A 16,749-nucleotide genomic window follows, 5' to 3' on the forward strand; every position below is an offset into this window, starting at 1 on the left:
GGCTAAGGTCATCTGGATTTTCTCCTGATGTTCAGGCAACCCTGTTGGATTTGCCCTTTGATGGTACGAGACTGCTTGGCACTAAGGCTGACTACTTTGCAATGCTTTAAGGATAGCAGAGCGACTGCAAGCTCTATGGGCCTTCAAACAGTCTAGAGGATACGGCTACAAGCGGTATCATGAATTTAGGAGGGAAGCTTCCTTTCGTGGCCGCCAACAACCTCAGCAGACCCAACAGCAGAACCCTTTGTACAAATCATACAGGGGTATTAATAAGGGATGTCTTACAGGAGCCGCTCGGCAGCAGTACTCCTCCTTCTCCTTTCCCCACCGTTGGTGCCTCAGGAAAGCAGCTCTGGATCCCCTATCTTAGAGCATGTTGGTCCTGTAGGGGGTTGGATGTCCCACTTTCGACAAGATTGGAAATCGATTACTTAAGACCGTTGGGTTTTAAATCTTGTAGAAAATGGGTACACCCTCCCCCTTTTTTGTTTTTTCCTCCTCCTTCCCTCTTCACCAGGGTTGGTGTTCAGAGGACCATTTGCTGCTTTTGCAGCAGGAGGTTCTTGCCTAGCTTCAGAAAGGTGTGATAGAGGTGGTTCCAGAGCAGGAAAGGGGTCAGGGTGCTACTCCCGGTATTTCCTGATCCCCAAAAAGGATGGTCGGTTGAGACCGATCCTTGATCTCAGGATTTTGAATCTTTACCTCAGACAGGAAAAGTTCAAAATGTGGACCTTGGCTTAGCTTCTTATGGCGCTGCAACGGGAAGACTGGATGGTGTCCATCGATCTGCAGGATGCGTATTTTCATCTTCCCATACTGAAGTCTCATTGTAAGTACCTCCGGTTCACGGTAGGATCGTAGCACTACCAGTTTGCGGTCCTTCTGTTCGGTCTATCTTCTGCACCTGGAGTCTTTACAAAGGTGATGGCGGTGGTAGCAGCACATCTCTGAAGGTCAGTGGTTCCTGTTTTCCCCTACCTGGATGCCTATCTGTTGAAAGCAGTGTCTCCGTAGTTGGTGTTGCGCCACTTGCATGCAGCAACGTAACTGTTGTTCAACTTGGGTTTCTCAATAAATGTACCCAAATCTCACCTGGGGCCTTCTCAGCGCAGCCTGTTCATAGGGGCAATACTGGACACTACTGTGTGTCGAGCATTCCTGCCTCCGCAGAATATTCTTGACATTCAGGAGATGATCCCTTTGTTTCACGATGCAGCGGTTGTTCCAGTCCTGAAGGTTCTACGCCTGCTCGGTCTGTTCGCTTCCTGCATACTGAGGGTCAGTCATGCACACTGGCACAGAGGGCACTCGAGTGGTGCCTCGTCAGGCAGTGGTATCAACACAACAGATCTCGGGGAGAAGGTCCGACTCTCCGGAGACGCTGCAGCAGAGCTGACTTGGTGGGGTGTGCAGGGCAATCTGACTCCGCCGGTGGCCACAGTGATCACAGATGCCTCCACTTTAGGGTGGGGGGCTCATCTGGGGGAGCTGGAGGTCAAAGGTCTTTGGTTTCCAGAGGAAAGGTTGCTTCACATCAACCTTCTGGAATTGCGAACGATACTTTTGGCACTAAAGGCTTTCCTTCCTTCCCTTCGCGGTCATTCAGTTCAGGTCCTGATGGACAGCACTACTGCGATGTGGTACATCAACAAGCAGGGAGGTTTAGGGTCGTATCGCCTCTGTAGAGAGGCTCTGCGACTCTGATCCTGGGCTCAGGGACATCAGATTTGTGTGTTTGCAAATCATCTAGCCGGTGTGCTGAATGTTCATGCAGACAGTCGGTCTGTATTCCTCGGCCGATCATGAGTGGCGGCTTAATCCGGAGGTGGTACATCACATCTTTGAGATGTGGGGATCCCCCTGTTGGACCGGTTTGCCACTCACGAGAACGCGCATTCTGCAGTCTCCAGTATCCGATGCAGGTAGCACGTTTCAATTGGATTGGAACTCGCAACTCCTTTACCCGTTTCCTCCCATACACTTGATTCCTCTGGTTCCGAGGAAGAGTCGCCAAGACCGGGCCCGAGTCATATTGATCTCTCCGGATTGGCCAAGAAAGGTGTGGTACACAGATCTTATTTACCTCTCATCGCACCCACTGCTCTGTCTCCCTTTCAGGGCAGACATCCTTTCGCAGTTGCAGGGATGGGTTCTACACCCAGAGCTTGCACCTTCATGCCTGGAGATTGAACAGGGCAACCTGAGTTCCTTCTCTCTCTCTCTCGCTGGATGTGGTGGATGTCATTTTATCATCCAGGAGGCACTCCACCAAAGCTGTGTATTCCTACAGGTGGTTCAAATTTGTAAAGTGGACTGGAGAGAGGACCATTGATCCTTTAAAGGTTTGTTGGTCTGACGTACTGAGTTTCTCTTTCCTTGGCCCAGCAGGGTTGTGCTGTGGCTACAGTTAAAGGTTATTTGTCGGCTTTTGTTTGCCAGGTCAGTCGTCTTTATACAAATCTCCTGTAGTTATGAGGTTCATTAAGGGCCTTACAATTACATTTCCTCCCACTCCTTTCATTATGACTCAGTGGAATTTAAGTCTTGTTCTTACCTTTTTAATGGGTTCTCCATTTGAGCCTCTTCATAGTTATCCTTTGAGGCTTCTCTCTTTTAAAACTGTTTTCTTGATTGTCTTTACCTCAGCCATGCTTGTAAGTGAGCTTCAGGCTCTTAGTTCTAAACCTCCGTTCTTGACCATTCATGCAGCTAAGTTGGTTCTTGGGACCAGGACTGCTTTCCTTTCTAAGGTAGTTACTACTTTTCATTTGGGACAGTCCATTACCTTACGTACTTTCTATCTCCCCCCCGCCCCCACCTCACCCTTCCAAGGAGGAGGAGAGACTTCATCCTTTGGATCCAAAAAGAGCTGTCCGCTTTTATTTGGACAGAAAAGGATCTGAACCTGGACGATCAGCTCTTTGTGGGCTATGTTGGGCAAATGAAAGGCAAGGCTGTGCATAAGTGGACTCTCTCCAGGTGGATCATTTTGTGCATCAAGATCTGCTAAGCCTTGGCCAAGAAGGACCTGCCTGAAGGTATCTGAGCTCATTCTACCAGAGCTAAGTCGCTTTTTTCTGCTTTGGCTAGAGATGTTCCTGATATTTGTAAAGCAGCAACTTGAGCCTCCCTCCATACTTTTGCGAAGCATTAGTGCTTGAATTCGGAGGTTAGGAGGGACGACCATATTGCTCGTTCTATTCTGTAAGATTTTTTGGTCTAATCAGGTGGACACCATCCTTCGCGAGAGGTACGGCTTTGGGATTCTATTCAAAAGGTGAGGAATCTACAGGCAGATGTATCCATCAGAAGAACAAGTTAATTACTTTTGGTAATGCTTTTTCTGGTGGATACAGTATCTGCCTGTGGATTCCTCACTGTCCCACCTGCCTCCCCGTTGTCCACCTGTGTCTACCAAAAAATGCTTTGACTGACATGAATGTTTTTAATAGGTCTTTTTCATGCTTATACTTTAATAGTGGACAGTGCTTGGTCTATTACCCTTTTCTTCCACGTTTTTATTGGTTTTGCATTTGAAGACAAGGTCTTCTTATGGCTCCGATGACGTCATACGGAGTCGCGAGCGGAGCCGTGCTATTATGACGTCCTCGGCGACGTGGGAGAGCTAGGAAAGAATTTCCGCAGAATGCTGGCGTAGGGGGTATTCAAAAGGAGAAGAATCCACAGGCAGATACTGTATCCACCAGAAAAGTGTTACAGGAGGTAAGTAACTTTTCATTTGGACCTATTTATTGTGTATCCAGAGTATTGGCGTGATTCGAGCAAATCTGGAGGATCCTTTTGATGTACTAGGGGATGCGACGTACATTAGAATGTCGTCCGCATAGAGCGATATTCTATTTTTCTATTAATTTTCCCATTTAAGTCTCGCGTATCAGTGGGTCCCGGAATATCCACCATGCAAGGGGCTCGAATACTAGAGCGAATGAGTGGAGACCGTGTGCAGCCCTGTCTCGTGCCTCGGCTCAGAGTGAATGCAGCGGATAATGGCCATTTACAACCACCTGAGCAAGGAGTTTGATCCAGTTGAGATAGGCTGTCCCCAAACCCATACGCTCAAGGACCGCTATCCTGTATGGCCACTCGACCACATCAAAAGCCATGTGTGCGTCTAGTGAAAGAATGGCTGCATTTTCATGGTGTGTTTACTAGTGAGCACGCCATTCAACCGGCGTAGATTCGTAGCCGTGTTGCAGCCCGGCATGAACCCAGACTGTTCTGAGTGGACTAGTTTTGCAATTATAAAGAGCAGCCTATTGCCGAGTATTTTGGCCAGGACTTTTGCTTCTGCATTCAATAAGGATATTGGTCGGTATGAGATTAATTCCTCCTCCGGCTTCCCCACCTTACGAATTACGACAATAGAGGCCAGTCTCTGGGTAGCATCTCGACGGGTTTGCTCTCCTGATACATTTCAAAGAGGTAGGGTTCCACCTTGGATGCCGTTAGTTTGAGGAGTTCAATCAGGAGGCCATTTGGTCCCCCGGCTTTCCCCGATTGTATATTACGTATAGCTGTAGTGATTTCCTCGACAGTGTGTTAGAAAGTGCCCTCTTTTTGCATGGTTGCCCCTATTTTTTTGCTGAATTGCTGATGTGCTTCTATTGAGTGTGCCCTGGGCTTCTGCTAATCAGGTACCCAGGGCCTATGTCCTTTACCTAAAACTGCATTGAAGCCTTAACCCAATTGGCATCTCTGGCCACAGGTCAATGGTACCACAGGTACCCAGGGCACTGTGAGCAGAGAAGGCCTCTAAGGGCTGCAGCACTTACTGTGCCACCCTTAGAGGCCCTGTACCCTGGAGCACACACACTGCCTTTGCAGGCTGTGTGTCTTGGTGCAGAACAAAGTGAAGAGTCGACATAGCACACATCCCTGTGTGCCATGCCTACCAACCATTGACCTGGCATGGATCAGTCACCCCTCTAGCTGGGTGCACTATACTAGTGATGAGGGTACAGGTGCATGAGCCCTATACCCCTACAGTGTCTAGGTCCATTCTTAGACATTGTAAGTGCTGTGCTGCCATTAAGAGTATGTGGTGCAGAGAGTTTGTAATTATGAACTCCACAGCACCATAATGGCTACACTGAAAATTAAGAAGTTTGGTATCAAACCTCTCAGCACATTAAACCCACACTGATGCCAGAGTGGGATTTAATGAAAAATGTACCCAGGCGGCATCTTAGAGATGCCCCCTGAAAACTAGCCTACCACTAGTGTCCAGGCTGAGTGGCTGCTTTCAGCTGCCACCACCAGACATGTTTCTGGACCCCTGGGTTGAGAGCCCGCTGCTCTCTGGGGCCTGAAACAATGCATATTCTTGGACGAGGTACCTTGGCAGGGTTCACGAAGGGGAAGCTTCATAGGCGTGCTACCTCTGTGAGCTTACTCTGGCCACTTGCTGCTCTCAATCACTGGTCCCCACTGGTTCTGATCCCCCACTTTGGGCGGGAGAACCGGCACGAAAAACAAGTGAGGAGGAGAGGTGTGGCCAACTCCACCCCTCAGGTGGGGGAGGCGAGGTGAAGCACAACTCTCAGTCCAAGCCATTTTGAATATGGGGGTAACTCAGCCAACCAGGGACAGGCTCATGCCCCCCCCCCCTCCCACTGGAAGGTGGCATAATAGGGAAAGGGGAGGACAAGGACCCATTGGTCTCTGCCTTTTACCTACCTGCAACAACCCCTAAATCTAGTATTTAGGGGCACCCCTGAACCTTCCTTCCTCAGACAGGAACCTGCAAAAAGAAGGGCCGGGCAGCAGCTAACAAGAGGAAGACGCCCACTGACTTGGCCCCTGCCCTACCGGCCTGTCTCCCCCTCGATCCTGCTCCTGCGAAATACCGGTTCCTACAGCCAGCAACCTCAAACCCTGGAGGACCTGCCTGCCTTCAACTGCAAAGACTGTCTCCTGTGAATACCGGATTTGTTAATCCGCAACCTCTGGCTCCGGCCAGACACCGCGGAACCCCTCCACTCTGGAGTGGGCAAACACCACAAGGTGGTCACCCCGGTGATCCTGACTCGTGACCCCTGACCTGCCTCCAGCTGACGCCTGCAGCCTATCCAGAAGGCCCCCCTAACGCCGACCAGGAGCTGGTAAGATCTGACCGAAAACGACACTCCTGCACCAAACGCCCCATGGCCTTGGGTGCCCAAATCAAGAGTGCCTAACCAACCCCGAACTTCCCAACTTACCTCTCAAAGTGGTGGTCGCACCCAGAAGACCTTCGTCCCGAGCCTGCAGTGCCTTTTCAAACCGGCGTTGAAACAGCACCCGGCTGCCCTAGTGCCGCTGAGGGTGCACCTTTGGTGCTACTTTGTTTCCCCATTTGCCCTGAGCTAAAGTCCAGGAACTTTGCTCCCACAACCCAGCGGCCTGCTTGCCAACAGCCACCAACCGGAGGCCCCCTACCCCCCATTGGATAACATTGGGCCTCAGCACTCTGCACCTGGCCGCCCTAGTGCAGCTGAGGGTGTATTGAGAGCGCACCCTTGACCCTTGTTCTAACCACAGAAACTCAACCCCCAAAGACAGAGTACTTACCTTTTAACCGCTAACTTTGTTTCTTTCCGTAGGAATACATTTAGTGTTTTTCCCTGAAAAAGTTTGGAATTGAATTGTATGGAAACCTGAAAAATAACAATTGTGTATAACTGATTTTACTTAACTTTTCTCTAGGCAATGTCCCTGTGTGATATCTAGGCATATCACACCAAGTAGAAAAAGTAATCTAAAAAGTAATCTGTACAGAAATTTCAAATCCTTGACTTACCTGTATTTCAAACAACTGCATTTGAATTTGTATTCAATTGTAAACACTGTAATATTTTGCAAAACATTTATTTCACCTACCCGTGCCAAGCTCGGTTTGGTTCTAGAAATAAAATAACTTGATAATATTTTCATACAAACAAAATTTGGTCTGAGTTCAGTCTTTTAGTGTGTGACATAATTTGCTGATTGAGTGGGTACAACAAATGCTTAACACTCCCCTCTGATAAAGCCTTACTGCTCGCTCACACTACCACAAATCGAGAGTAAGGTGCTATCTTTTTTTTTTTTTATCTGTTTTAATGGCATTTTTGAAATAACAACCATCACAATCATTGGCATGCAGTATCTTCAGTAGCTTTACAGACTGTTCATAAAAACAATGCTAGGAATTCTTTGGTAGGAAGCATCACTTGCACATAATAAAACCTCAGGACCACAATGTCATACATCAGGGAGTACATACATTAAGAATTGGCTGACAACCTCCCAGTCGCTCAGGGGCCCCAACTGACCACCCCGCTAGTGCCCAATCTATCTCACAGCCCGTAGGGAATCAAGGGTGATCAGACCGTGAGGTGGTGTCTGCGCCCCCAGTCAAAACATCTCCGGTCATCGGGCTGTTAACACCCCCATCGTCCGCCATGGCGCGTGAATGCCGTCTATCTAGGAATAGGGACCAAATGTTTTTGGGCCTATTACGGGGGGGGGGATAATAAGGCAATATGTCATTTCCCTGGACCACTGTGCTAATGTAGGGGCTGGCCCGCGCATCCACTTGAGGGCTACACATCTTTTAGCTAGGAGGAAGGCCATTTCGACCAGTCATCTGTGTGCCGGGCGTAAGGGTTTAAAATATCCCAATATAGCTAATAATGGGTCCGGTGTCTGTCAGTTGTGTAATTTCGTTCACGTCTTTGTACACAGAGTGCCAGAAAGGTAATATGTCAGGACAAGACCAAGCGACGTGCAAAAAATCAGCAAGTGGGTCCCCGAGAGTAAGGTGCTATCTACTTTTACTTCTGCATACCTTCTGTACTCTGTGCACACTATACCTCATTTTGGTATAGTATATACATAGCCAGCTTCCTACAGTTGAGTCTAGTGTGGTGATTGAGTTCCTAGAACTCTTGGAACACGAGGGTTTTTCACTGACGCTTTTGTCTGATAATGGGGTCCAATTCACATTGGCGGTTTTGCAGCGTGAATCTTTTCTGGATTCACTATATTGTGCATTATACCGCCATCAGGTGGTTGGGTCCTGAATTGTAGTTTTCTCTTTTTTTTTTTTTTTTCCTTTCATGGCCTGGTGGGTGTCGACATACCACCATTTAGTGTCCTTCTATGACATCGACGTGCTTCCTCTGGAAGCTCCCACCTTTGGTTGCCATCTTCAGATTATTTTTTTCACCTTTGGGTCTGGATCGAGACGGAAGGCACTCCAGAACTTTGGAGAGAAGAATCCACAAAAAAATATCAGGAAAAGCTGGACAACAACTTTATCGACTCACCGGCCTTCGAGCCGGTGAACCGGGACACAGAGAAGTGGAAAAACACCCGAGCTTTGTCCTACGGAGAATGCGCATACAGGGAGCTCCCTGGGCGCTGTAATGGAGAAGACACCATTGAAGTTCTGCGACAATTGCCACCATAAGTACGTACAGAAGGATCAGCATCCGGTCTGTAACATTTGCCTGCCGCTTGACCACCGAAGCAAGGATTGCAACGCGTGCTCGGCCTTCACCCGGAAGACTTTAAGGGTGAGGGAGAGGCCTCTCCAGCGAGGAAGAGGACAATGTTGCCGAAGGGCCCGAAGGCGAGGAAGAAGCTCATGTCCAACACGTCGAAAAGAAAACTCCGAAGGAGGTAAAGGAAACGGCGACCCCTAAACAGTTTACCAACCCACAAAAGAGTGACTCTTAAGTCCTCAAACAGCCTCGATGTCGAAACATTCTACGACCGCAAGTACGTCCAAGGACAAACAGTCCGTCGGTTCCTGTGACAAGGACTCCCAGATGGCATAAACCCTTGATAAGACAGTCGTCTAAGAGCAGTCAGGAAAAAGACTCCTCGATGTCGAAAAAAGAAGGGGTGAAACAAACTTCGACAAGCTCCAAGGGAGCCCTAAAATCTCGATGCCGAAGAACAAGCGTCAGAGCTAGAAAAGAAGAGGCTCGAAATGGCAGGTATCTTGCAACGCAAGAAGATTTTGACGAAACAATGAAGAAATTCAAAATCCCGCCGAAAACTCCGAAACATACATCGAGGAACTACAGATACCTACAACACGATAACCGGCTGAGGATTAGGAGGAAGAAGAGTACTACTTCAAGGGAAAAGAAGGGGACCAAACTTATCACGGTTCGGCGACCTCGGAGACACAAGACCTTCAGTAGCAAGATCTCAACGCAGACTCTCCAGAAGAAAGGGTAGAGTCATACCCTTCGAGGCCCTCACCTCCTGAAGACATTGGGATGTACAATCAGATGATTAAAAAGGCTTTAGACACGTATGGAGTGCAGCTAGAGGAGGAAAACCCACAATCCTGTTTTCTCCTAGAGACCTTGCTGCCCACACAGACGAGGAATACATTCCTCCCCATGCTACCAAGTGTGCTGGACCAGGGAAGACTTCAAAGAACCTTCTACATGCAAGGCTGTAACACCAAGGGATGAGAAGGAAAAACAAACACTCCTCTAAAGACCCTATGTACATAAAGGCTTCAGTGCCTACAGACTCTATAATAGCTTCCACAGCCAGGAAAAGAGCGAATGAATCCACTAATGTGTGATCACCGCCAGACAAAGAGCAAGAGAATGGATCTTGCCGGAAGAAAGATGTAACGAAGCGCCGCAATTCAGTGGTGCATAGCAAATTCGAATGCACTGATCAATAGACATGCATATCAGCAGTGGGAGGAAGTAGGTGAACTGCTGAAACATCTACCAGATCAGTTCCAGAGAAGGGGGAAGTTACTTGGTGGAAGAAGGAAAGAAAATGGCAAATAAAAGTTTAAAATCGGCCCAAATGCTGTTGAGACAGCAGGCAAATGACGATCGGGATGACGGAGAGAAGACACGCCTGGCTAAGAATCTCGGTGTTCAAACCAGAGGTACAGAGCAACATTTTAAACACCCCGTTCAATAGTGAACAACTATTCGGAACAGCTTACCTTAGAAGGAGAGGAACAAGGGCGTGTATTCTACGTACTTACTCATACAAAAGTTGGACATTAAGACCTATACTAGACTTAAGCTTCCTAAACAAGTTCATAAAAATGTAAAAATTCAAGTTGATATCCTTACAAGAAGTAATACCTCAGATATAGGTAGGGGACTACATGGCAACTATAGACCTAAAGAAGGCGTACTTGGACATCCTCATGATCATCAAGCACAAGAGCCTACTCAGATTTGCAATCAACAAAAAGGCACTACCAATTCAGTCCTAGTATTCGGACTGAAGTCAGCCCCAAGAGTCTTCACAAAGTGCCTAGCAGCAGTAGCAGCCCACCTAAGAAGGCAAGGGATCTACGCTTATCCATACCTAGACGACTGTTTAGTAAGAGCAAACACATACAATCTTTGCAAACAGCACATACAGAGAGTCCTAGAGACATTGGTCCAGCTCGGTTTCTCAATACATTGGGAAAAATCATCAATTGAACCAGAACAAGTAAAAATATTCTTAGGGGCAGAGATCAACGCAACATTAGGAAAGGTGGTTCTAAGCGCAAAGAGAACAGCAATACTGAAGGAGACACATCTATATCACAAGGGGCAAGCTCTGACCGTGAGGACAGTGGGCAAACGGCTAGGGATGATGGCTTCATGCATTCATCTAGTCCCAAAGATTCGGCTACACATGAGACCATTCCAAGAATGGATTCAGCAAAAATGGTGACAGTCAACAGGGAGTTAGGAGGATCTAGTAGTTGTCACACAAACGGTTCATCAAGAGATGGCATGGTCGAACAAGAAGAACCTAACACAGGGGAAACTTTTCACACAACCAACTCCAACAGTGACCATTACAACAGACTCTTCCCAACTATTGTGGGGAGCGCACATTAACAACATCCAGGTAAGGGGAATATGTACGCACCAGAATGCGATAAAACACATCCACTTTCTGGAGTTAAAGACAGTGTTCCTAGCCTTAAAAAAGGGTGTGGATTCAAACCGACCATACAACTAGAATGTTTTACATCCACAAACAAGGAGGAACACAATCATTAACACTATCAACCCAAGCCCAAGAACTATGGAGATGGGCTATTCCAATGAACATAGACTTACTAGCAATACTTCTTCCAGGGAAGGACAATGTAGAAGCAGATAGACTGAGCAGGCGAGCATCAGCATCCCACGAATGGGAGATGAATCAATCTGAAATCCTAAAGATATTCAAAAAGTGGGGGACTCCTAAAATCGACCTATTTGCAACAACCCAAAATGCCAACACTTCACATCCAGACAACCAAGCGCACAGTCATTAGGTAATGCTCTATGGATAGACTGGTCAGGGACATTTGCGTACGCTTCCCCCCCCCCCCCCCCCCCCCCCAATACCACTGCTACTGCTACACAGGGTACTCAAGTGCAATATCAGCCACATTACATTGATCCTCACAGCACCACAGTGGGCCATACAAACCAGGTTCTCACTGATAATGGAAATGACACAGAGGGGGATGCACAAGTTCCCCAACAGAAAGGACCTTGTAACAATGCAAAATGGAAAGGTGCTACACCCAGAACCAGAGAGCCTGAGCCTGGCAGCATGGCTCCTGAGGACTTCGAATTTTCTCACCTCAAACTACCAGAGAGTACTATGGCAGTACTAGAGAGGCGAGAAAGCCTACAACAAGGAAGTGTTGCACAGCGAAATGGAAAACATTCTCCCATTGGTGTCTTAAGGAAAAACTGTCAAAGGAAATCACAAGAGAATCAACAGTACTGAAATTTTTAACATATTTACTACCAAATAAACTAAGCTAATCATCTATAAGGGTACACTTGGCAGAATCATAGCATACACAAGGGGAGAAACAAGGAAAAGTTTCTTCACATCCCATGTGGTCAAAAGATTCCTAGAAGGAGCAAAGAGGATAGAACCTCCAAAGAGGGTGCCACCACCCGCATGGAACCTCAATGTTGTACTAGCGCAAATGATGAAGGCACCATTCTAACCAATCCACAAAGCAATATTACAAATGCAAACACTAAAGATAGCATATATAGTGGCAATTATATCGCAACATAGAGTAACTGAATTACAGGCTCTAACACTACAAGAGCCCTACTTCCAAATACATAATGACAGAATAGTCATGAGAACTGATCCACATTCTATGCCAAAGGTGGTATCAAAGTTCCACGTAAACCGAACAATACAAATACCAAGTTCTTTCCAAACCCAAAGACACAAGCAGAAAGAGCATTGCACACCCTGGACGCCAGAAGGGCGGTAATGTACTACGTAGGAACAACCAAAGAATGCAGGAAAACAGTTCTTTGTATCATTTTCTAACCGTTTTCTTGGACGACCAGTCACAAAGAATACCATTGCAAGATGGATTGCACAAGCCATACAGTTGTGCCACAAACAGTCAAGGAACAACACACACTCACTCAACAAGGAAGAAGGGAGCAACAGTGGCTTTCCTAGAAAGCACACCTGTTCAAGACCTTTACCAAGCCGCAACATGGTCTTCAGTGCACACGTTCACAAAGCACTACTGCGTGGATATTGAGATGAATAAGGAAGCACAAGTAGGACACAAGGTCTTACAACATATATTCACAAACCAATGCTCATCTTCCACCCAGCCACTACAATACTAGCAAACCGCTACAAAGTCTACGCACAGCATAGTTAATCCAGAAAAGATTCATGCTGCAAAACGTATAGTTTCTTACCTGTCGGTGTAGTTTTCCAGCGAGAAGAATTTTCTGGATTCACTAGCGAACCCACCCGCCTCAGCCAGAAAGATGAGACCGGAGGAATACCAAATAAAAAAGGAATCTGAATATGTCGATCAAAGGTGGGAGCTTCCGAAGGAAGCGCCTCAACGTCACAGGAGGACACCACATGGTGGTATGTCGACGCCCACCAGGCCACGAGAAAGGAGAAGAAATAGAATAATTCTGGACCCAACCAGTAGATGGCGGAATAATGCACAGCATAGAGAATCCAGAAAATTCTTAAAGCTGCAAAACTATACCGACCGGTAAACTATACGTTATTAAAAAGTTTCTGAAGTGTAGGAGAATTAAGCACAGGAAGGCTGCTCATACCATCCACAAAGTAATGGCATAGTGGAAAGGTTTATAAAGGTGCTCAAGGAGACTATGCAGGGGTGACTTTTGGGGTCGTATCTTCTTACCAGCTCCTATTCCCGGTTAGGGGGGCCTTCTCGATTTAGGCTGCAAGCGTCTGCTGGAGGCTTGAGGCAGGTCAGGAAGTTGCCGGATATCTGGTCAGGATCGCCGAGGTGACGGTGGGCGCAGAGTGGAGCGGATCCGCGGTGTCCGGCCAGAGCCAGAGGTTGCAGATTAACAAATTCAGTGTTCACGGGAGGCAATATTTGTAGTTGAAGCCAGGCAGGTGGTCCGGAGTTTTCGAGGTTACTGGCTGCAGGATACACCAGGATTTCGCAGGAGCAGGTTTGAGGGGGAGACAGGGCGGTAGAACTGGGGCCAAGTCAGTGGGCATCTTCCTCTTGTTGCTAATGGACCAATAAAACCCATAGATAAACTGCTTGATGCCCTCCCTAGATCCTGAAAGTGACTCACACCAGATGTTTACAAACTTTGAGCCTCTTCTCGCTTTCTTTAGTCAATTTAACTTTAACACATCTGATGGTTTGGTCATAAACCCTTGGCCACCAAACATTCTTTTATCCTCCTCTTGGTCAATGTTTGCTGATGATGCCCTTCATAGGCAAGTTGTATAATTTTCCTTAAAATGTTCAGGAGGATCAAACTCGTCATTCCTCATGCTCACTTTTTGACCACATAGCGACAATTCCTCCAAAACGTTAATAAAAGGTCTCAGTGGTGGGGGGGCAAGGCACTCTGTCCACCTTCAAGTATCATATGAACCATTACTTTTAATAATGTATCACTCTTCGAAAGTAAAAGTTCCACTTCCACACTGTTCAACATCAACCATGCAACTAATGCATTGGATTGCTAATCCATTGTGCTTTGCAATCTTGGGTTTTGTATGCCATCCTCGTTGCCAAATTGTAGTGAATAACTGCAGACTTTAGGGTAGAGTTGATTTGTATGTTTATTGAGGATAACCTGCTTTAGTGTCTTGTGATTTAAAGATGACGGGACCCTTTTTGGTTCCCGACGGACACTGTAAGTGTTTGGGTATGGTTGATTGAACATTCTACATCATTAATTATGTTAACGGTTACACTCTGAGGAATAAATACGTGTAATACCAAGCTCCTTGTATGGTGTAATTATTTGCATGCTCCAAAGCTGGGAAGAATGCTACACCTGCTTGAGCGTCATTATCTCCAGCCAGCCATGAAAAAACGTATTCACCACGGAATCTACTCTTTAGGAATAAACAATACAACACTGTAACGGAGTCTCCATCACGCCTTAAAGGCATAGCAGATGGAAAATGTAAACTGCAAAGACTGTTTCCTTTTGTAGCCAGAGTTCTGCTCTAAGAGGAATGTTTGTTTCTTAATCACATACGTTTATATTTGCTTTTCCACCTATTAATTTTTTTCCAAAAGTTCCCTGCAAGCTCCATGAAAGACCAGAATTATCTTCATGGTCACAGATTTATATACAAACCCGCATCTCCTTTGATAGAATTTAAATTGGTTTGCTCTGCTTAACGAAGTTAGATCTCCATTGCAGTCTTCCGTTTGCAAATCTGACCTGCCTTCTATATTCCTCTAGTGTAGTAATTTGAGTTTGCCACTGGGCTGAATAAACATCCGAAAACATGCCAATGTCTGAGGCGCTGTTTATGCGCATTTACTGGGCATTGGTCCTGACCTTGGTGCATAGTCGCCCAATTATCCAAGGAGTTTAAGATGCGATGCACCGACTTACCTTCATGTAAATCTGGCTTGCAGTTTTTCTCCACTAAAGAATTATCTGGTGATCATTGCAGCTAGAATGTAGTGATCAAAATCCTCCTGGCAGACTTTACACTATTGATCAAACTGCACTCGAGGGACCAGCATATCTTGTTAATAATAGTGGCAGGGCAAACTTTATTTTATGAGACTGCACTTAGCGGTCCCCCATTTCTTTCATCTTGAGTGTTTGGTTAAGTTTTTTTTTAATTCCCATTAGAATAATTAATACATTCATACAAAAAGTTGCTTTTAAACAGGCATTTCTTCATTTTAATTCTAAAAAGCAATCGTCCTTTAAAAGAACATTTTCCGCCATCCTTCCCACAGGTGGAGATATTCAGTATTTATAAATTTAATAAATGGACCCCCACCTCCCTGTGGCAAGCTAAGATTGCAAGCAATCCATTTAAAATTAATTCCTGCCACACATGCATTGCAGATCCCTTTATTCAGTGCTTAGGCACGTCAGAAGGGGCCTAGTTCTAAAAGAGTATTTGCTGCACTAAGTGAGTCCTGCAGTGGTGCCTGATTGAGATAAAAATGACTTTTCTTTCTTTCTTTTTTTATTCAATTTATTTTATTGAAGGAAAATTACTGTTGTTTTTGACTAGTGTTTTAATTAATTGCGTTTTACTCAATCTCATTTTTTTCAGTGTGATAACTATGAAATACGGCCTGGAAAGCATCTTGGTGTATGCATCTCTGTGGCGAACAACAGGCTATTTGTTGGGTCAATTCCAAAGAACAAGACCAAGGAGAATATACTGGAAGAGTTCAGTAAAGTCACAGGTGAGGACAAGTCACCCGTTTTTGTTTTGGTCCGCTTTTTTCAGATTTTTCGTCTCAACCCTCCCAAAAATTCACAGCATTTCTGGATTGCCCATCTTCTGACCTTTTCAAAATGGTTTGAAGTGAATAGAAATTTGTTACCGTTGTAGCCTCATTTTCCTGACATTTTTCACTGTTTGTGTGCCCGGATTGGTGTCACTACAACGCGGTTTTTTACAACGCATTCCGTTACATCGGAATTTTTACAACGCAGGATCCATTACATCGGATGCCATTACAACGCATGGCATTACATAGCAGATGCTATTACAACGCATGGCATTACATCGTAAGTATAGGTAAGTATACCTTTTTAAAAAAAATGTAATTAAGTTAATTTAATTAATTTAATTTAATTAATTTAATTAAAATACATTTTAAAATAGTAATTAATTTAATTTAATAGATTTAAATCTATTTATTTAATTTAATTTTAATAAAAATTGTAATTAATTTTAATTAATTAATATAATGAAATTAATTTAATTTAAATATTTTTAAAATTGTAATTAAATTAATTAAAATAATGTATTTAATTTAATTAAAAAATTTAATTAATATAATATAATTAATTTAATTTAATAAATATATTTTAATTAATTTATAAATGGTAAATATAATTTAATTAGCCCTAAGCACAAACCCAACCCTGAACCCTAAAACACCCCTGTACCCCAAAACCCAAACCTAAAAATACCCCTGTACCCCAAAACCCAAACCCTGCCCTGAAACCTAAAAACACCCCTGTACCCCAAAACCCAAACCCTGCCCTGAAACCTAAAAACACCCCTGTAACCCAAACCCTGCCCTGAAACCTAAAAACACCCCTGTACCCCAAAACCCAAACCCTGCCCTGAAACCTAAAAACACCCCTGTACCCCAAAACCCAAACCCTGCCCTGAAACCTAAAAACACCCCTTTACCCCAAAACCCAAACCCTGCCCTAAAACCTAAAAACACCCCTTTACCCCAAAACCCAAACCCTGCCCTAAAACCTAAAAACA

General features: G+C 45.4%; 1 protein-coding gene across 5 annotated transcripts in view; it reads left to right on the forward strand.

The window, feature by feature from the left end:
• LOC144823835 (heterogeneous nuclear ribonucleoprotein R) overlaps positions 1–16,749 on the forward strand; it is a 413,049-nt gene that overhangs the window by 297,703 nt on the left and 98,597 nt on the right. For all 5 annotated transcript variants that reach the window (XM_078682698.1, XM_078682699.1, XM_078682697.1 and 2 more), the window contains one exon: positions 15,571–15,706. In XM_078682698.1, the coding sequence (XP_078538824.1) occupies positions 15,571–15,706 (136 nt within the window). The remainder of the gene's footprint in view (positions 1–15,570; positions 15,707–16,749) is intronic.

The sequence above is a fragment of the Lissotriton helveticus genome, chromosome 3_1 (genome assembly GCF_964261635.1).
Source record: "Lissotriton helveticus chromosome 3_1, aLisHel1.1, whole genome shotgun sequence".
In the NCBI taxonomy this organism is placed as follows: domain Eukaryota; kingdom Metazoa; phylum Chordata; class Amphibia; order Caudata; family Salamandridae; genus Lissotriton; species Lissotriton helveticus.